Source organism: Amblyomma americanum, chromosome 6, assembly GCF_052857255.1.
Source record: "Amblyomma americanum isolate KBUSLIRL-KWMA chromosome 6, ASM5285725v1, whole genome shotgun sequence".
NCBI classification, from domain to species: Eukaryota; Metazoa; Arthropoda; class Arachnida; order Ixodida; family Ixodidae; genus Amblyomma; species Amblyomma americanum.
In genome coordinates this window covers 35,896,239-35,917,748 of record NC_135502.1, presented here as the reverse complement: position 1 = coordinate 35,917,748, position 21,510 = coordinate 35,896,239, and the positions used below count along the sequence as shown (strand labels likewise).

The window sequence follows — 21,510 nt, the reverse complement described above, 5'->3', positions numbered from 1 at the left end:
CCTCCTCCCACCGTAAACACCCTCCGAGACTGTTCTTTAACAGCTCTCGCTTTAAAAATAAAGAGCGCGCTCCTTTAAACGATAAACTTCGCGATGCTTTGCAACGAAGAGATGCTAGGGTTACATTTCAGTGTTTCTGGACGCTTAATGCCCCGTGAACCTCGTCGACCCTTTGCTTAACTCCGTTACTAATACCCGCAGGTTACGGCGCAGCACTGGTGCTGACTTTCCACATGAGTCACATCATGAACAGCGGTCAGCCTGCGCTGCTCTATCTAGTCCCTGCAATCCTGCTTCCAGTCATATTGCTCGCTTGGTGCCGCGGGGACCTCAAGAACTTCTGGAGTGGGGAATTCGTAAGTCTGGTTGGATCGTTTGCGAAAGGTTCAGCGGGACATGGACAGTAGTGATCACGGCTAAACGATGGATGCTGGGTACAGCTTAAACATTCATGAACAAACGTAGTATGCATGCAGTTCATGAAGAATTCGTAAGGAATAGACGGGAGGACGCTGCAGTACAAATTGTAATTGGCTGACTTTAAGCCTGGATACAACAAAGAAACTTTTCTTCCTATTTGATGCATGCATCAGTATCATACACCATGCAGTCCTGACTGTCACGACTGTAGCGCCAAGGCGGCTCTTGGGGTATTGATGAATCCCTCAAAAAGGAAAACTGAATATAATAACCAGAAAATAATTCACGTTTTCTTTTGCCACTGGTAGCTGCTGCAACTGGCGTCACTTGGTGCCCAAGTAACCATTCTTGAAGTACGTTCCCGAGCAAAGCTTCTAGCACCAACGCGTGTGGTTCATGTGAGAATTGTGCCGATTTTCCAGTGCATTTTTCGTTTCTTTTTTTTTTCTCATTGGTCAGTTACAGGTTTGATATTGGGGTCAGCGAATGACATCAGTGGTGGCAGGTACTAGTGGTAGATGTAATAGTCAACAGAAAAAAAAAACGATCAAGATATACGTATTGTCTTCTTCGCTTGAGTGCGGCGATAATTCAGCTGGGTTGTAGGGAATCTGATGTTGTGTAGGTTCATCAACCATTGCACTGACTGTATCATGGCTTAGGTACTTTTCTAGCCTGTTATAAGATATAAGGTTTTATGACTAGGAGACGTGAAAAAAATAGTGCCGTTTCCCGCCTGCCACGGAACTTGCCTTATGCAGCCCACTCGGCCCACCACCACGCAGGTTCCAAAAGAGGGCCTGTTGAATCCACGCGTGGATGTATGCGCCTCATCCAGTGAACAATTCCAGATGATGCGGAGCCGAGGCCTGCTCTACGTCAGCACGCCAGTGCTTCCATGGCTGGTTATACCTCGTCCGGTTTCGCAGAAAGCTTACAACGCAAAGTGCAACTGAGCCATTGAGCTGCGCGAGGGCATTGCTCCGTAATTGTTCTTCTCTTGCTTCGACAGTGTATGATGTTCACGGACAGTAAGAGAGAAACTTGCCTATATTTTTTTTGCTTGCGTGCTCATAAAAGAGCACACTAGATTGAAAGCATGTATTACAAAACAGAACGGTGAAGGACGTATTTCTAGACAGGAAGGAGAATATATCTTTGTTGTGGTGCACGGAGCTTCGAACTGCTTCGAACGATACGCGCCCTGTGGGAAAGTAGGGCAGCAATTCCTTTCTGGTACCGGATGTACAGTCCCCGCACCAGGAGGGCAATTGTTCTCGTTGGTATGTCCCACGCTGGACAAAATTATACAACAAGCGATAGCTTCGTTCTGCTTACTGTCCAGCCTCATCAAGTCATGTTGCCATTTTGCATAAACAAGTTTTGATAGACAAGATCCTAAATTCAAATCAGCTGGGCAACCTGCTGTCTACTGTTGCTGTCCGCTGATGCTGAAAGGGTTAAAAGGGAAGAAAGTGAGGACCCTGAGCAAAGGAGTAAGTTTGTTGTGATCCCATACAAGGGTTGTGTTGCGCATAACCTGAAGAACATAGCAACCAAATATAAGCTGCCTCTCCCATTTTCCGCTCCATGTATGCTCGATAGCCTGTGTCAGGGTGCATCTGGTCAAAAAAGTGAAAGAACAGGGTGCCAACAGAAGAATGCTTAGCGCTAAACAGGGCGAAAGAACGGGGTGCCAAAAGAATGGTAAGCGCTATAGAGCATGTACAGGAGGATTGGTCTACAACATCCGACTCACTCACAAGAGGGCATCAGGCAGGCCGATGTTTTAATGGGAGCCTTTTCGAACGCAAGACAGCGGTGATAAATGGCCCCGGTTGCGGCCTTCCTTTACACTGCAGGGAAATGCTGTGAACGTCGCTGTCGGGCGCGTCTTCATGACACGATCACCTTGAGTCGTGTAAAGATGTAGAGCTGACTGAGTCGTACCCTATCAAGAAAACCGGGCCTCTCTGCGCGAGCTCTTTTCCGCAGACGCTGCACAAGAATAAAAGCGCCTTTCTAGATAGAGATGTAAGGTTGTAGCACATGCCATGGCAGTTGTTGTTCACCAACAGGCATACTTTCTGTGCGTTTCCGTGTAATAAAGCATTGCTAAAAGTGCAGCGCTGTCTTGTGTGTTCCCTGAGTGGCACCCTGTCGCATTGCAAAAGATCCTGCAAAGGACTATGTTTTCCTACAGTGTATAGAGGCAGTGTTGCTACTTCAGGTAACGTTGAGCTCGTAGATAGTGCGTTGCGGTCATTAAAAAAGTATGCGCTCGTTTTTACATATTTTTACATATTTACTTAATTTACATACATAGTTACATATTTTACATAATTTTTTACATATTTTTAGAGGAGGATATCTTCATTTGGAGGCACGAATGCGCCGATTTTATGGAGGTATTTCGCCCTGGCCTATTTTGGACTGCGTACCAGCACCCCCTCCAGGTTCTTTAAACGCTAGGACTTGTGGGTTTCCTGTAATGTCCGTTTAGTTACACGGCCGGACGATGGGAGCTGCCGCTGCGTGTGAACCAGCCATGGTACCTTATATGTGTCTGATGCGGGCCGCTATCTGGTAAGCACTGAAGCAAAAAAGTTAAAGGTGCAACTGAAGCTTTACCGTAAGTGTGTGACGTGATAGCGTTGATGAGTTCCTTCTGCAGCCAGGGGTACTCTTTGCACATCACTTCACGAACCCGAACATTGTTCTTCCACCGTCATAACCTTTACCTATCCTTATGGGTACACCGACGAAGCCGGATTTTCTGCAGAACAACCTTAACGCTGTCGCGGCTTAACTTCGCGAACGTTCCTTCCTGTAATTCTTCGGGGTGCCAGAATTTTTTTCGGTACCACCCCTTAAATTTGGACAACGTTTTGGCTTGGAATTGACAGGAAACATTCTGCTGAGGACCTTAATTATTGAAAATGTTCGATCGCAAGCATGCATCCGAGAGAAATTTTGAGGCATCGTTGGAGACTAAATGGATATTATCGCAGAACTTAGGAAGTTTGAGGCATTCGGGCAATTAAACGCTTTATATGAATAAAATTCGTGTTATGTGGTTTGGTATGAACTGTTTTTTTTTCTTATGGAGATATGAAAGCTTCACAATGTGCATGCAGCTATTGGGACAGTGTTACTGACCAGGGCTAACACGGTGTATTTAAAATATTCGACGTCATCTAAAAGTGTTTTGAAGTGCGGTTATTCCTGCCAAGCATGGCCGGCAGCCGCTAGTATGCTGCTTTTTTGACCGCTCATATTTTATACCGCGATAAAGACGACTGCGCTCAACCAAAAATGTGTGCCGCACTCAAAGGAAAAAAACTTAAAAGACTGGACGACGAAGCAGACTTCATTGGGAGCGTTGTGCCAATACACCCCTGTTATAGCCCCAACCCTTGCGCCGGTGACAACTGCCACACGAACCGGCGGTCTGCTCTGCGATTCCGCATTGGCTACTAAGCTGAAGCTTCGACACGGACTGCGTTCTGAATCTCGTTCATGGTGAGGCGGGCAGAATCGTCGATCCTCTGCTTGATGGTCGGGTTCAGCTCGATGCCTTCCACAATCTGCCACTGCTTGTTTTCGACGCGGACGGGGAAGCTGTAGACCAGCCCTTTGGGCACTCCGTAGGCTCCGTTGCTGACGACGCCCATAGACACCCACGTGCCTTCAGCGGTGCCCTGCAGAAAATACGCAGCAGTTGTGTCACAACGATTGTGAAGGGATGTGCTCTTTGTAGGGTTAATTTTGCTGCACATAAATGAACCCGCGGAAAATATGATTACGCGGGAGCCTTCTGGAAAAGGAAACAGTGGCAGGGGTTTAACGTAGATAAAACAAGTAGACGTGCGGAAGTAGGTATTCATGATTCAATTTATGGGGACACTTCAGCTCCGCATTAAAGGCGCGATATATTTAGTAGTTTGGTTTAATTAGTTTGGTTTATGGGGGTTTAGCGTCCCAAAGCGACTGAGATTATGAGGGACACCTTAGTGAAGGGCTCCGGAAATATCGACCACCTGGGGTTCTTTAACGTGCGCTGACATCGAACAATACACGGGCCTTTAGACTTTCGCCTCCGTTGAATGAAATTCGGTCGCCGCAGCCGGGATCGAGCCCGAGTCTTTCGGGTTAGCAGCCGAGTGTCCTAACCTTTGAGCCACCACAGCGGCCACATCTTTAGCGGGTTAATGCTCATATATGCATAACATGTCATTCTCTACAGCACATTCAGAGATGGCGGCGCGTCCTCATGCCATCACCAGTGCAACGGCGCAGCGGTTAAGCGATGCGCCACTGCACTGGCAGGTGGCTGTTTCTGTCACAGCCACCGGTTGAGAATGTGCGACCCATGTTGCTCTTCCCGAGCAACCTGTCGCGACCAATCATTAATTTTACACCTGCCAGAGCAGGTTGTGATGAAGCCACATGGTTGCATGACCTTGGTGGCGCGACGCCCTTCTGCCATTGGCTACCGCTTGCATGACACTCTCCCGAACTTACCCCAGCTTACTGAAGGAAGATGACAAGAGTTGCTCAGGGTTGGTGCGTCTGAAGTAGTGCCTTCACATGAAACCATGCTAAATTATTATAATCATTACGGAAGACCCCCTCAGCATTTTTTTCTGGCGGCCTGTTGGTCACATTCTAATAACACTAAGAAATGGAGAAAAACAGGGCTTTTCTCTCAGATATTCTTCATATCGATCCTTTTTTGCAACATTCAAACTCAGCATGGCCCTGGGAAGAGTATAGCAGCATTATGTTCTGCTCCTGTGCTGGCCAGGGAAGCGGCGGGTGCACCTGTCGTCTCGGGACAATTTGCGCATGCGCACCGGGGACTGGCCGCCACATAAAGTGACGACGGTAGATGGTAGACATTTTTGTGTCCTGCCAACTTAAGGATAGTTACTAATAGACAAAGCATAAACTGTGTCTTTTCCCGAAATATTTTTTCATGACTGTCAACACAGTACAGTCATAAGAAAATTGCCTTGTTATCCTGGAGCACCAAACAAAACAAAACGGTGATACATATTCTCCTCGACACCAGAATTAAGTACTTAGGAAAAAAATGGAGGACACTTAAGCTTCGCCTTTAACAGTGGAACGCGACAGCGTATTGCAGCACTGCCAGGGAGTCCACGGAACGGCACCGCCCGTTCTACGCGACGTCTTGCCCATTAGACTAATCGCTCTGCTTCGTTCGGTGTAACGGACGCACGGAGCGGCAAACCACATAGAAGCGCTGCCAGGCGCCTTGCCGAAACGCGCGGCACTCAAGCTGCAGTCGTAGTTCGTCCGAACATCGTTCTCGACAAACCCGATGCCACGAACGCCAGCATAGCTTCCGCGCCGAACGAACGGGCAGCAAGCCGCAGGCTTCGTGGTGAACGCGCCTAGGGTGTGCCCTGCGTTGTTCGTCGGTCACCGCGCGATTCCTGCGTCCCCGCACGGCCCCACTGCGCCCGAACGAGACGAGCGGGAGTCGCTGCCGTCGCGCGCTATCTGTTGGGGCAGTGGGGCACATTGCGAGGAGGAGGAGGAGTGCGAGGACGAGGATTTTTCGCTCACGGCCAACGCCGCCGACGCCGACGGCACCGGCTTTTCTGCGACACGGGGCCCTTAACGCGGTCGCGTTAAAATATCACACGACAAAATATGAGCCGCTTTGCCCAAAGAGGAAAAAAACAACATTAAATGCACCGACGAGGAAGAGGCGATGGCAAACGCGCGCGCAGTAGAGCGCATCTTGACTACCGGTCTTAACGGACGCTTCGGCCTCAGAGGCGCCTGCCTCGCAACCCGCAAACAAATGCCGCCCCGGTTGCCACAGAGCAACATGAGTCTCACATGCCCCACTGGTCGCAACACCTGTCATCGCACGGCAGCCACGCATCGCTCAATCGCGGCGCCACTGCACTAGCAGTGGTGTGAGGATTTCCAGAGATCCGCAAATTCAAAGTACAGGATTCCTCATATATAACCATTAACACATCAAAGCTATAGCGTCCAACTTAAAGCGGAGCTTGATGGTTCCTTACAGATTTTTTTTTGTTGCTCAGAGCTACACTCGGATGCGACACAATAGGACACAATAGGTACAATAGGTACAGGCCACAGCATTCAGCTGCAGCGAAATGAATGTTCCTAGAATGCTGCGTGCAGCGGATCATTCAAAACACAAGTAAAACAGGAAGCTTCTCTACCACAAGAAGAAACCTTCTGCTTTCATTTAAAGGTCAATCGGTCTTTAATAGTGCCGTAATGACTCTGTTATGCGGCCGAAGCGAAAAGCCTTTGGCCTTAAGACTTTTGACCAAAACTGTACATTTAGCATAGCGCGTATGCCGTCTAGTGGCGCCCGCCAGCAGTATCACGTATGCGCAGAAGGTGCCGATTGGTCAGGCACACGGAAAAAGCGAGTGCACTTCGAGTCTCGAGACCATTTGAGCATGTGCAACGGCAGCTGGGGCCGCGTTGTACCATGACACTATATGATGGACGTTTGGCTAAAACTCTCTAATGCCGATATTATGATGTCTCGATCGGCGCACAAGATTGCAGTTATAGATACAGACAGCGGCTCAGAATAGTCGGAAGGCGCTTCAGCGCTCACTACGATTGCCGGTTGAATACTGTCACACAAGCACTGCAGAGAGTTGCCGTCCCGTGTTTCTTCTTTTCTACTGAGTGGATCGTTTCGTACTGCTTTTAGAGAGACAAAGGGTATACTATGGCCGCATACCTGCCACCAATCCCGCATGTGGTCGCACGCTGCCTTGCCCTTGGACAGTGAAGGGTACTTGGAGCGCGCGTTGTGCACCTCGCGGGCCCGGTTGTTGACGACGTTCACGAATTCGCCGCTCAGATATGCTTCGTCCTTGAGCGTCTCGGTTACGGGCAGTAGATTCTCCCGGTGCAGAAAGAGGGCGCTGTAGGCGTCCGGGATGCGCCCGTAGCCGCCCCAGACGACGACGTTCCGGACCTTGTTCGGCGCCACGGCCAGCTTGGAGGCGATCTGTGCTAGAGCTTGGTTGTGTTCCAGCCTGGTGAGCGCGGTGATGTTGCGACTGTCGATGGAGGGCGCGCTCTGTATGCAGGCGAAGGCGTTGATGGCCACCTGGCACCCGCACACGACCACCTTCACAGACTTCTTGGCGTACTTGTCGAGGGCGGCGCCATAGCGGCGAAACGTCTGTACACCCTGGGTAGCAGGCGCGTCTTGTGCCTCGTACAGCAGGAAAGCGGCGTCAACGCCCGTGAAGGCGGAGTCGTCGACGGTCGTCATCAGCACCTTTCAGGAGAAGAAGCCAACGATGAGATTTTGGTTCAGTTGGCTACTTGGCTTTTCCATAAGTTTCGTACGATATCTGTCCGACTACTAAGCGTGAAAATGGGGTGATGCTTTGTAATCTCACTAAATTCGTAGTCCTTACCTCGCAAGGTAGTTATGCCTAGCGGTAAGTCAGTGCGTGAAGCAGATCTTTCAAAATAACACCTGATTTTAGTCATATCGCATACCTAGTTTTTGTAGAACGATCTTTTTCCTTATGTGTATCTCCTTTTACCTATCCTAGTTCTTATTATGTCCGGCCCCTCCTGTACACAAAGCCGATATTTTTTATAGTGCTATCACCATGTGAGTGGCAAACAAGAGAGAAAGTAACAAAGGACAACTCTTCTCGATTATTTTTTATCTTTGTCCGCTGATAATATCAACATGAATAAATACCGATTCTCTAAACTATCTCTTCTACTATTTTCTTCCCTATCACTACACTGGGTGACTAAATTGCAAGCCGATTTTAGAGCTGGGAAAAAAATGTTGGCTGTTTATTGAAGAACTCTCTCTTTCAATGTTTTAGCTACGAGTTATTTAGTTCGAATATAGTGCAGGATAAACTCCACACCAATGAGAGAGAACCGATGAGAATAATGAAAACCACATTCTGAGGACAATTTTGTTGCATGAGTTACTTCATGGGTGCTATGGGAGCATGAAATGGTGAAAGTGCTATTACTGGTTTTCGAATACCAATAGGCTAGCCTCAAATTTTCTCACAATGATGAGTCTAACAGGGAGGTTTAGTGAGTTATACTGTGTTAGTATATGCCAGTCGTAACAGAAAGCTCGATACAGATACTACTCTGTGAAAGTATTGTCAGACTGTGGCCAGTCTCAGTGCGGTAATTTTAGGGGCTGGCTGATAAGGACGCAGTTATGTGGCCTATGTCAGCCATCTTGTACAAGACAGTGGGTTTCTTTTTTGTAATGTGAGAGGCGGAGTAACAGCTAACGTTCATCTGCGAGGTTTTCTTTTTACACGTGGTGTATTCTGTAATATAGCTTGGAAGCTGCTTTAGAGCCCGCAGTTTCTATATCTATATACAAGTTTTCTACCGAGACAGGTCGAGATATCAGCCTTAAGACGCCCACCTGCCTCAGCAGCGGGTACGTGCAGTCCAGCAGCTCGAGCACGAGTCCCTCGAGCATGCCCATGGTGCCCTTGGCGTCGAGCAGGTGCAGGATGATGGGCTGGTCGTACCCAAACACGTAACCTTGGGCAATGGCTGTCGCAATGGTGTGCGCCATGGGTGAGGTGGCGCTGGTCACCAGGACCCGCAGATGCTCTTTCTTGCGCTCTGCCTTGTCCTCCGCGACCACCACGGCAGACTTGGTGTGCTGCTGCTGCTGCTGCGTCTGCTGAGCCATGGCCCTGTAAGGGTGCCGACTGCACCGGTCACACCAGGCTGCTCTCCGAGGCCCGCTCGCGCGTCGTCTTCGTCGGCACTGATGATGAGCGTAGTGTTTTTTGCAAGAGCGCAAAGTTGGGCGAATTGTTGGTTAGTATGCGTTTTCAGAAAATAGCGCGTACAGACGACGCACAGACGAGGAACAGCAAGGAAAAAGATAGCGCCTGTCCTTGCTGTTCTTCGTCTATTCACCTTTACAGGCTACTTTCTACCATGCATCATGTTTTTGAGTTGATGCTGCAGCCCTATCACGAGCTTTTGAAATCACACCCCCGTCACCGTCCGTGACGTATCGTGCTGTGGTCGGATGGGATATTTCGCTGTGAAGATAGGGTCTCTCATAACGCCATACATCTAGTAGTCTCTTTGTTTCCTTCTCTTGCTCCGTACAGACCCTTCCTGTCCTAGCAGCCGTGCTCAGTATACCGATCTGGAACATTGCTTTTTTTCTTGTCCTGTTACCCTGCATACTCATTTCGTGCCCTTCCTTTTGTTTTCCTCGTGCAGCGCCTGGCTGTCGTTGGCTGAGTTCGAAGACGAGCACTACGTGGTGAATCAGGCGCAATATTTTCATGGCGCTTGGCCTGCACTCTTGAAAGAAAGTATTTTCCATGCCTCCTTCATAACGGTGTGTTATCAAATTCACTGCTGAAGCACGGTAAGTGCATTTTGGTTGGTCGAGATACTTCTATTGAAAGCCGGATTGTGTAATAATTGTGAGATGAGTAACGTCATCAGTTCATGAGCGCTAATCCTGGGTCCTCAACGCCTTTTTACATTGACATAATCAAAAAGCACCCTTCTTTTTAAGAATTTCAACTTCGTCTAATGTGTGCCACGTGAAAAACAAAACAAAAGAAAACACCAGTGTAAAAGGCAGATGGTGCAGGCACGTGAAGCTGGTGCCCGCTTGCTAATGCCGATTTCCACTTTTCGCCATAATATCAGCGTCGGTATGAATCGCAATAAAAGACGGCACAAATTGTTTTCTATTTTTTTAACATGCATCTGACAAGAAAAATAGAAACACCACTTTTCCCACAAGCTATTTTGAATGATACTCCTAGCAGCACACACTCGAGAGAGACTGGCAAATAGGGACTTGGGTCTAATTAAGGGCTCCACTCTGCCCTGCAATCCTAGTTTCTATTAAAGATTTTTTTGTCTCTGTTTCTGTTCTGCAGTGGCAACTAAGCAGACACGTAATTCCGGTCTCTGAAGGAGGCGTCAACCCAGCTTACCGTTTCACACCATGGCTGAGAACGCAGCTTTTTAAACGAAGATTTTGGCTCTCAGCAAACCGGAATGCAGAACTGGCACCGGACCACCGGAACTCACTACATATACACCTCTCCAACCAATTCACGACCCAGAAGTGCCACATGAGAACACTGGATGCCCCTCCCCTAGTCCCCCACTGGCACCCGCTGGTCCGCCGCGCACGACCCTGGGCTTCTGAGTTAAGAGAAGTCTCGATGGTAAAATTTAATTTTCCTGTCACCATGTTTTCTGTACTTCCATTTCCTCAGCCGTCAAAAAAGAAAAACGGCAATTTGCTTATTCTTCCGCGTCAATAGTAAGGCAGTAAATGAGAATTGTCAGTCGTATTCACATTTAGTGGCCTTATTGCAGGCGCTTTTAAGTTTCATTTTGCAACCGTAAATTGACGTACAGCTAAAATGGCTAGCTTAAGCTATCTGATGCCAGTAAAAGCGCAAAAGAAAACACAATAATCAGTTTTATTAGGAAGGAGTGAATGTTTGATATTTCAAAACACGCGGCGGTTACAGCTTTTAGCCAGCAACCCTCACACCCGCTCACCGGCCGCACTGCCACGCTTGCTGCAAAACATTTTAATGATGCACTTTGAAAAATTTCGGAAGGAATAGCCCCTTCACTTCCCTATATGAGCACATCTTTCTGCATGTTCCAGATGATGTCAGTTTCTTTAGGATTTTTTTCCTTACATGTCTGGTTTTAGAGTTGCGCGAAGCAATGTTTCTCTACAGTGCTGTAATTCTGAGTGTTCGAAGAGGCGCGCAATAAATTAGCTTGCTGTTACTTACTGGATATATTCCACTCAGTCTGCCCTGCAGCAAATGAAGTCATATTCTAAAGGGCCACCAAAACTTTGTACAGCTTGTTTCGCCGGCACCTTCGACAATTCACAACGCTGAAGCCCATGTTTAAGAGAATACTCACAAATTTATATTCCGACCTTATCTGAACTTCCCTGTCTCTGCAACTGCCTTCACCTATATTCCAACGCACTGAATGTTTTCTAATAAAAAAAACGGCACAAGGTCTTTACAAATTACCTTCGTCCTTGAGCTTCCTCGCCAAGGAACTGACCAATCACATTAGGTGCCAATTTTATAAACAACGGCGCAGACCAGTTGCGAGCATCTGTTAAGTGCAAAACTTCGTGAACAAGGTTCCCCTGCTTTTACATTGCCAACGGTGTGGGTGGCACATTTAAAAGGCTGTTCTGATGGCTTTAAGAAGCGCCGCAGGATCAGTAAAATGGGTGCTCCCCTGGCTTTGTTCCCTCCGGCTCATGTGAACCTAGTCCCAGCCATCTTGCTTCGTTTACAACGCTAGCTCGGTGCATATCTCCATGGCTTCGTCCCTTTCCCGCTCCAGGTCTTTGGCAGACTCGGAAATGCAGGAGCGCAGCTTGTCATCCACCGTGATTCCCTGCACCACCTTCCACACCCGAGAGTTTTCTATGAACACCGGGTACGAGAAGACCAGGTCCGGTGGCACGCCGTACAGACCGTCGCTCAGAACGGCCATGGTCACGAACTGTCCGGGTGGCAGGCCGATCCACCAGTCGCGCATCTGGTCGCATGCGGCCTTGGCTCGCGACAGTATTCCGGGATGCTTCGTGAGCTTCTGGACGAGGTCCTCGCGGATTTTGACGTCCTCTGCAAGCCCGTCTTCCAGGTACTCGCGGCTGACCAGGTCTGAGATTTTGTAGCGTCGAGCTTTCTTGATCACCACGCTCCGTGTGTAATCAGGGAGAAGAGTGTCGCCCCGATGACCCCAGACAATCATGTTCACAATCTTGTTCGGGATAACACCAAGCCTCTGTGAGAGTAGAGTCACAGCGCGATTGTGATTCAGCCTGGCCAGGCCTGTGAAGTTTTCATACGGGATGCTTTTTGAGTATCTGAAATGAAAAAAAAAGTTATCCAGCAGTTCTCATCATCTTTCCAATGCCGTGAATGCGCAGTATACCAAAGTAGTGGCCCTTAAGGAGCTGCTCTTCTTTGAATTATCTTTAGATTGTGAATTACGCGCAACTATAGAATTAATTTCGTCTTGAAATTTACACTTCTATATTATAGTAGAGGTCCTAACTTACTATGTACAGCACAGGTAAAAGCCGCCGCGGTGGCTCAGTGGTTATGGTACTCGGCTAATCAACCGAAACACGCCGGTTCAATCGCGGCCGCAGCGGTCGAATTTCGATGGAGATAAAATGCTGGTGGCCCGTTTACTCATCATCTTCATCATTATTTATTCACCCTTAAAGGCCCTTAGGTTAGAGCATTACATAGGCGGAGGGGAAGGTGGATGGGATCTGTACCATATTAGCATGGTCAATATAATGAATCGAGTTGCGGAGTCAGTATTCGCAAACACAACAAAACAATGAGTTCATGATTATGCAATTCAAGAAATCGAAATGTCAGCATAATGAGCACTAGGCATCGATAGAAATGAGAACAATACCTGGAGAAAATAAAACGACGTATTAAGGGTGTAAACAACCAGGAGCACACACACGCAAAAAATACAATAAAATAATAATAAAAGGGCAGCACTGTGAAAAGCAAAACAATCATTTTATGCAGGGACGGAAGGCTTTTAGTTTTTGAAATGCGCTGTGAATAACTGCCTGAACTAAACCGGGGACTTTTGCAATGACTGTGGAATTAGGTCGCTCATTCCAAAATGCAATTGTTCCGGGCAGAAAGGGTTTCTTAAATGTTTGCGGAACAGTGCAGGGGTTGCACACTCAGGAGTTTTTTAGTTCTGGAAAGTTCATAAAACGAACGATGTTTTTATATTCTGCGCCGAAGTGCCAGGAGCTGAAGGTCGAGAAGTGTCTTGATATTAATTATACTGTGGAGACTGTCGTGCTACGATGTTATAAAACGGGCCGCGCAACTATGTATAGCTTGAAGCTGATTGATTAGGTAAGTCTGACAGGAATTACAAATCACCAAGGTAATATTAGTGCACTTAAAGAACCCCAGGAGGTCTTAATTATCTAGAGCTATCCACTACGGCTTCCTTCACAGCCTGAGTCGCTTTGAATTTTTGACCCCATTAAACCATAAGACCAGACAACACAGGTAAGACAGCAATATTTGGTCTTGCTTCGATACATAGGTGCTTTTATGCAGTGGCACTACTTTGCAGCACAGCGGATCACTTTGAGATTTAAGTTTATGACTGCCTTGCTACTATTGGCTCCGTTCCTGTAAAGCAGTTATGACGGCATTCACTGCAAAAGTTATATCATCAAAGCCACGTACGATTTCCACTAAAAAAACACGAAAGGCTAGATCCAGAATATTTGCACAGTGGATGACGTTAACACCCTAGGTCCACTGAGCTGAATATGTGACGCGTTTCTTTTAACTCGATAGTGTTAAAGCTCCGGTTCAGCTGAAAACGTGACGTCGGCGTCGTGGTGACTGGAATGGAAAACCCTGAGTAATGTAGAGGGTAGTGACATAGGAAAGCAGATTCGCTGAAAGGGGAAAAAACGTGGTTGAAAGGAATCGGACCGCTATCCTTTGTGTTGGGAGCCGGCAACGCTACCTCTACACCACCGAGGAACGTTCATTCAGTGGGGTAAATGAAGGCCTTGTACGAGCACCTCACATCACATAGTAGGCGAGTTACATTTGAGGAACACTTCTTTGATTAAGGTCAATAATCAGCGTTACCAATTAATATGGACGTTGATGCGTAATAAAGCAGTATGTAATGGCAACAAGCTTGTCGTTGTCTGCGGAACGGTGCGGCGGGGGACGCCTGACCGACCGTAGGGGCCTTTTAACGCTATCGTGTCATACTCTTAATTAAGGTCAACTTAAGTGTCCCCCAAGTTTTATTTCGCAGTTCGGGTATTTACCAAATTAGCAAATTAGCCAAAGCTGGCATGCGTCTTGTTGCTCGCCCTTTATTTTTTTTTCGCCATGTTGGTGCGATTTATATGGGCTTACTTTTGATCACTGCTGCTACATTCTACGCGAAAAATCATGGTCATGTGCGGGAATATCTTCGAGACCTTTCATGAAGGCGTGCGCCCATAATCTGGAATGCTATATTTCAACCGACTGACTCGACCGATCAGAAACCGACTGTCTAGTGCACGTCCAGCTAAAGAAAAGCTGCACTAGAGGTTCCCATGTATATGAGAGCAAAGTAATAAATACACAGCCTATTGAGCTGACGGAGATAGGTCGTGCCGTGCAGCGCTTATAGGCGGCCACCTTCCCAAGCATAAGTCGAAAGAAGGGCATTGCGTCTTCTCCTGAAGCCACATGACACGCAGCGTGTGTCTACGTGCTTAAGCTGGGTCATGGCTCAACAAAAAGAGAAATGTTACAAGACAGGCAGACGTCTCTTACAGTTCAGAATATGGTCCCAGTTTTTCCACTACCCGGGTGCCTGTCGGCGGCAACCAAAAACTGTTCGGTGATGGTAAAACGACTGCCATGCTGCCCAAACAGCGCATCTTCCTTATTTCCAATGCCATGCTTACTTCGTTCAAGGGCTCAGTTTTGTCAAAATAAGCAGTTACTTTATTGTTCAACACAGAGATGTCTGTCTCCTGGGAACATATTTGGTAATGCTTCATTTCGTGGTTAATTCTATCATCCCTAGCAGCACGTGTCTAGGACATCAGGTTTGATGCCTGGCAAACAATGGGCTTGGGCAGGGCATGCAATGTGAAGGCAAGATAACCGATGGTCCTTAAGAGTAACGTACTGGATTCCAGGAGAAGGCAAGCGTATCAGGGGGCTGCAGAAACTTAGGTGGGCGGATGAGATTGGGAAGTTTGCAGAAAGGGTGGCCGCAGCTGGCACAGGACAAGGTTAATTGGGGGGACATGGAAGAGACCTTTATCCTGTAATGATCGTAGTCAGGCTGCTACTGATGATGACGGTGAAACAATGGCAATCGTCTGTCAATAAAAGTCATGCCTGATTAACGGGAAAAGCGAGAGAAAGGAAATAATAAGAAAAGCTTAGGAAATACGGCTCCTGGTCTGCCTGCTGACCCCATTTCGTGACAGTGTACCTTCCAGTGATGAGTAGATTAGACAAATTTGGTTAGAATGAATATTTCTATTCGGGGCTTTTAGAAGTTAAGAAAACATGAAAAATTGATACATCGACTTTTTATGGCTAGGTTATTCAAAGGAGATTTCACAGATTCGGCTACCAAATGCTTTAAAAATTCTGTGAACATTTGGTACCAGTGAACTTATTTCAGCGCCGAGCAGGGGTTAAGTACATTATCTTACACACATTGATCGGCATATAAGACGATGCCTTCAAATAACTAGCGTCACTCGCCGCTCACTGAAACACATGTTGAAGCGTTGTCAGAAGACAAAAAGACGAGCAAACAAAAATTTACACATTGCAATGTTTAAGGACCTGTAAGCACTCACATGCTTGATATTGGCAGTTGCGAAATCACATGAATTCACTTTTGGTCCAAACAAGGTTTAGTGGACAAGAACTATGGGTCTTCATAACTCGATATGCGTGATCAACTGAAAACTTCACCGCGCTTAGTTTAGGAATACTTAAACTAGACTCCTGAGCTGCTTTGGTTCTAATTCTTTTTGTCGACAATTCATTTCTATTTTTAGATAACTTCCTGACAGACATTCGTGTTCATAAGCTTCAGAGTTTCCTTTGTAGCTGCGATCTGCATCCACATAACAATGCTTACTCGTACTGACCGGCACGTGCAATTCAAGTATGAAAGAGGCATTCAACGGCAAGGACCTCTTACCTCGTGCAGACGTACGTGTTGGTGTGTATAGGGTGTCCGGAGATGATCACCTTGACCGTTTTCTTGGCGTGCGCCGACAGCGCCTTGCCATGGCCGGCGTACGTTTGCACGCACTTCTCGAACAAGGCTCGATCGCCGTCGATGGGCACCGAGTCGTTGAGGAAAGCCACGTCGACGTTGAGGAAGGCTACCTCGTCCTCGCCGGTGAATACCACCTGCTTGAGCAGCTCGAACGAGCAGTCCTCGATCTCCATGGCGATGCCGCGCAGGTCGGATATGTTCTCACTCTCGTCGTACAGGTGCAAGACGATGGGCTGGTCCACGCCGAACACGTCGCCGCGAATGAGCGGTATAAGCATGCGGTACGACAGCTCGGTCGTCACCGCCGTCACCAAGACTCGGATGGGATCCTTGGGTACGGCCGGCTCCTGCTGCTTGATGGCTATGTGGGATCCAACGCGACTCAGAAACTCTTGCTCGCTCATGGCGGGGTACGTCTTGCTCATCGGAGTCTGCTGGCCGGAGGGGGGCTTGTCAACCTGTCGGCACGTACATGCACCAGTCAATCGTAGTTTGCTTGGTTTTAAGAGTCACTCTCAATCAATCAATCAATCAATCAATCAATCAATCAATCAATCAATCAATCAATCAATCAATCAATCAATCATGTTACTTCTGATAAGTTAAAATACATGTGGGATTTAGGTTGCAACTCTGCCATTTCGAAAGTTAAAACACAAAGATGGGCACAGCTAAAAATAAAAAAATGGCGAATAGAATAAAACAGCTGTTGAAGTTAAAACTGCCTCCTAAGGAAAGTGGCGGCTTTGGCAACCTTTCCGTCACGCAGTTCATGCAAGACTTATCAATATCTTTTGCATCGTTTAAAGAGTTTAGCGCTTTTTGAAGTGAAACGTCACGGAAGCTGCAAGAAGCCACTTGAAAGAGATCGTAATCTTTCGAGAGGTAGTATTCACGTAGGTAATAACCGGTTAGTACTTGCTTTGGCACTTCAACTGTCGTCGTTTCAGGGCTACTCAAAAAGGGACGGCGCTAGTAATTGCTGCAGTACGAATTCTGCCGAGACAATATGGATATGGGAGACGCCAATCACTATACTTCTCTTATCAAGGGCACTAATGCACGCCGCCAGCATGCATCATAGCATCACAGCGGCATTCGCTAAAACTGGAGGAAGGCATGCGAAACTAACCCCGTGAGAAATCATAAGTGCACCATACCTCTTTGCGCAAATCGTGGGCCTCGTCATCGGTTTTGGCACTCGGAGCCGCCGGCTTGAGGATTGAAGAGAATTTTGTTAGTTGGGTTTCACAATGTAAAAGGAAGTAAGCAACAAATAACGATCATTTCATCTAATCGGAAGCACTGTACTCACATAGTTCAGTGAAAAGAGTAAAGAGAAACTCTGTCAAAGTGGACTTCAGCCCAAGACTGTTCTGTGATATCGAAATGAATTTCACCGTTTTTGAGAGAATATACTTTGGTATATCGATATTTTGGCAAACGTAAAGGCGATTACTTGTAAAAGTTTATACGATATTAGACCACTTGAGTTGCCTAAGTAATGCTTGTTGACACTGCTCGTACCGTTGAACTTCCACTTGGTTTTAACTTTCTTGCTTTCCACACGTGCTTAGAAGGAGAGAATGTAAGTTTATTTTAGAAAGAAATTCGCAGTCTGTTTTGCTGCTACTTTGGAATTCAAGAAATACGCTGAATAGAAATCGTGAAGACCCAGTTTACATAACTGAAAGCAGGAAAGTGAGAATACAACAATAGTAGTAAAGAAAACAATTGACTACCGAAGGACTCGGAAGCTTTTGACATGGGGTTTGCGCTGTCAAAAGGAAGAATCATGCCTGTTCTTTAGAAAATTATTAAGTAAGGCTGAATATCTAAAGAAATGTTAGAATGTGATTTGAATATTACACATTTATTGTTCGTATTCGATTCGAAAGCGCAGTCTCTCGTGCATTTCGAAAAGTCCAAAGGGCGCGAGAATTCCGCACATATCGTTATCCGGGAGGATTTCCAAAAGCGGTATGGTACTTTGTCATATGGAAGGCTTCACGACATCGACAGAGAAACTTGGAGTCCCCGCGCATCGTCATTTCGGCATGATAATTTCATACAGTGTTTAATTTTTCTGTAGACATTGAACAGAGAAGGGTGAGAAAAGGGGGGTTCGTTATGACATACATATGAAAGAAGCAAACAGGCACCGAAACAAAGAAAAACATAGAATATTTTTAATGCGTGGTTTCGGTCAGTTGGAATTGTGCAATAAACTTTTTTTACCCGAGGAAGAATTCATTACACACTGTAAGAAAAGGCAACCTCACACCTGTAGTGGGATCCGAAGCCACGGCCTCTCTATGTCACGTACGGTGCTCAACCAACTGAGATGGAGCAGGTGCTGTTCAACGTCTTACTTTCAGAAGTATTTAGGTTGTGAGCAACCTAACCTTGAGTGCGTTCACCAGCGCCACCCTCGTCCATAGCGGAGGCAGTAAAACTTCCCCTACCACCACAAGTGCATCGTGGAAGATAATCGAACGATGAGGGCGGCAGCTGTGCGAGAACGCTCTGCGGTTTTCCGTAATTGCTGGGAAATACATAGTACAAGTGAATTCATATATTTGGTAGGTCGCGAGGTGTGACAGATGGTAATAGCTGGTACTATACGACTGCGCTGTTCTCATACTGCAAACAAACTTCTGGTAGAAAAAGAAAGGAGAAACACGGTACTTCACCTTCCTTTGCAGAAGCTGCGCCGCTTCTTCCGTTTTGATCTTGGATGTTGTGGGCTTGAGGATAAACATTAAAATTCATGTAGCAGCATGTTTCGTTCAAGATTTGCTATATTTCACGATACATAATGCGATTGTGCGCGCGCGGAGCAGCATTAAAAGATTCGTCGTTTTCGCGGTCCATGTGAGGGAGCCGCATTTAATGTCTTTTTTCTGCATTCATTGCTTTTTTTTAATTGGCAAGCTTCGCCTTTTATATAGAAGCCGGCTGCTGACACTGGTCATGTAGCTCTCAGCCCTGACGTCATAACTTGACGCTACCATAAGTAAAAGCGTTCAAAATAGAGCCATGGCGTCTTCTTTGGACACCACTATGTCGGAATTATCTATTAGGAATGACTCAACTCCTCAAACGCTTATGAATCAGACGTTCGCATATGGCTAGTTATGTCGTGAGCAGCAGTTGGACATGACTAACATTAATAGTTTGAATTCGTTAGAAACCATCTCCGCTAAGAGCATTGGTGAGATTTTATAGTTTAGGGTGGTCGGTCTTCTCTAATCAAACGGACTCCTGATAGGCGTCAGTTTTAGTATGCTAGTTTCTTGCAATGATAGTTCATTATAGATGACGCCACTTTAATGGCTACAGAAAATTCAGTGCATTTGCGGCTACTCCTGGAAAAAGGGAAGTCAAGGACCGCTAAATTTTGTGGCTATTCGCAGAATAATGAAACGTATGTAATGTACCTTAATTTTAACTTTGCGCGTTCAAGATTACAAACATGTGGCGAAAAATAGAGAAATTATTCAATTGTGCAATGAATATTTGCTCCCAAAAAATAAAAAAGGAACGGAATGGTGAAAAAACTTCGCATGCGTGGGGAAGGGCGGCGAAAGCAAGCGAAGAAGGGTAGCCCTGAATATGGTGTTTCTATTTTACTACGTGGAGTATTTATAGTTTTCACATTAAATAAACTCTACAGTTAAAATTTTGTACACAACAAGGCTAACAAAAGAGAAGGGATGTACCTTCCGATTGCCGAATTAAGGACACGTTGCTTCCCACTAGAAAGCAGCACTGCAATTCTATGCCTCAGTGTGGAGGCATCCTTGAGTTGAATGCCCTTTAGGAAGAACGTAACTCCGTTATTTCTTGAAGGTGAGACGGACATGACGCTGTACCAGTAGCCTCTATGGCTCATGGTTATTCCCCCTTGATTCCGCTACACGGCGAGCAGTGGCGGAAAAACTGCACACTCAAACTCACAGAACATGCCGACGGCTGCAGAGCACAAGAATGACTGCCTCGCGTGAATCGCGGAAAATGTAAAACTTTAGCTGTGGTCTTGTATAACGTGCATTAGCCAAACATTTTGCGCAGAATAATCATTCGCGAGTATGAGCCTGTCCTTGGTTACTTCAGCGTTTCCCCTTTACGTCATGTCGGACTCACCGTCATCATCAGGCAAGCTACGTCCGCTGCAGGACAAATGCCTCTCTCACGTCCCTGCATTTAACCTAGTTACCTTATCGGCGAAAATTTCCTAATCTCACCCGCCCACTTGACTTTCTCCCGTCCCCTGCTATTCTCGCCTTCTCTTGACAGCCGTTCTGTTACCACAAGGGCCCATCGGACTATTTGGACACTGGTGATGATTCCCCTTTGCTTACCGTTTCTTTGAACACTTGCGCTGGTGGTGGCTGTGCTTTGGGCAACATTGTGCCAGGCTTGACAAAAGGCTCTTCCTCGCTGTTCAGCTCATGCGGCATGCGGTCGTGCCGGCGCTCTTTCTGAAGGGTTCGTTGCGCCGCGTGAACAGACCCCGACGCACTTCGCCCTTCCGACACGGTGCTCTCTTCCTGGCTCGAGCTGCACTCTTCGGGGCCAGGCTTCGAGTCCGGTGCTCCGCCATCCCTGGCTACGTCGGACGTGGTAGCGCGGGCCATCCCAGCGAAAGAGCTTTCGGGTGCCGTCCTGTCGGAGCCTTGCACACCGCCCTTCTTTTGCGTGTCCCATTCGTCCGGTATGAGCGTGGCCGCCGCGGGCTGCTGCACGGCGCCGATGGACGGCGTCTTCTTGGCGCCCCGCATGTTCTCGGCCGAACGGCGAGGGAGTTTCTCGCGGCTCGGCTTGGAAAAAAGCGTGGACATGACTGCTCTGCTGTTCCGTCGTTTCTTATGGCCGGGTGCGGAGTTGGTGCAGGTTCCGCGGCGGCTCGAGGCACTTTGAGACCGGAGGGGCGGCTGGCGCTACCACTTCTGTTTCTTCTGCGCCGATGGCTGCAGAGCACGAGAATGGCTGCCTTGCGTGAATCGGGGAAAATGGAAGACTTAAGCTGTTGGCTTGTATATTGTGCATTAGCCTCTTTATGTGATTGAAAACATTGCCATATCGACTGCTGAAAGCCTTTTAAAAAGTGTCGGACATTCTGGCGAACGGTTCATTGAGATGAACACGATGGACAGACTGATGATGATGAGCATGAGG

The 21,510-nt window shown here is 47.2% G+C and overlaps 2 protein-coding genes across 2 annotated transcripts; both read right to left on the bottom strand.

Annotated features, from left to right (window-relative positions):
• Window positions 1-3,832: 3,832 nt before the first annotated feature.
• On the bottom strand, window positions 3,833-9,259 carry LOC144094648 (malate dehydrogenase, cytoplasmic-like). Its single transcript, XM_077628571.1, has 3 exons — window positions 8,882-9,259; window positions 7,190-7,738; window positions 3,833-4,121 (listed from the first exon to the last, which is right to left on the bottom strand). Exons 1-3 carry the CDS (start codon window positions 9,155-9,157, stop codon window positions 3,897-3,899), a joined length of 1,050 nt encoding a protein of 349 aa, XP_077484697.1. The 5' UTR covers window positions 9,158-9,259; the 3' UTR covers window positions 3,833-3,896.
• A 2,299-nt stretch (window positions 9,260-11,558) lies between these two features.
• Window positions 11,559-21,305, bottom strand: LOC144094647 (malate dehydrogenase, cytoplasmic-like). The gene is made up of 5 exons (XM_077628570.1): window positions 20,694-21,305; window positions 19,023-19,076; window positions 17,490-17,543; window positions 16,249-16,787; window positions 11,559-12,370 (listed from the first exon to the last, which is right to left on the bottom strand). Exons 1-5 carry the CDS (start codon window positions 21,171-21,173, stop codon window positions 11,788-11,790), a joined length of 1,710 nt encoding a protein of 569 aa, XP_077484696.1. The 5' UTR covers window positions 21,174-21,305; the 3' UTR covers window positions 11,559-11,787.
• Between the last annotated feature and the right edge of the window lie 205 nt (window positions 21,306-21,510).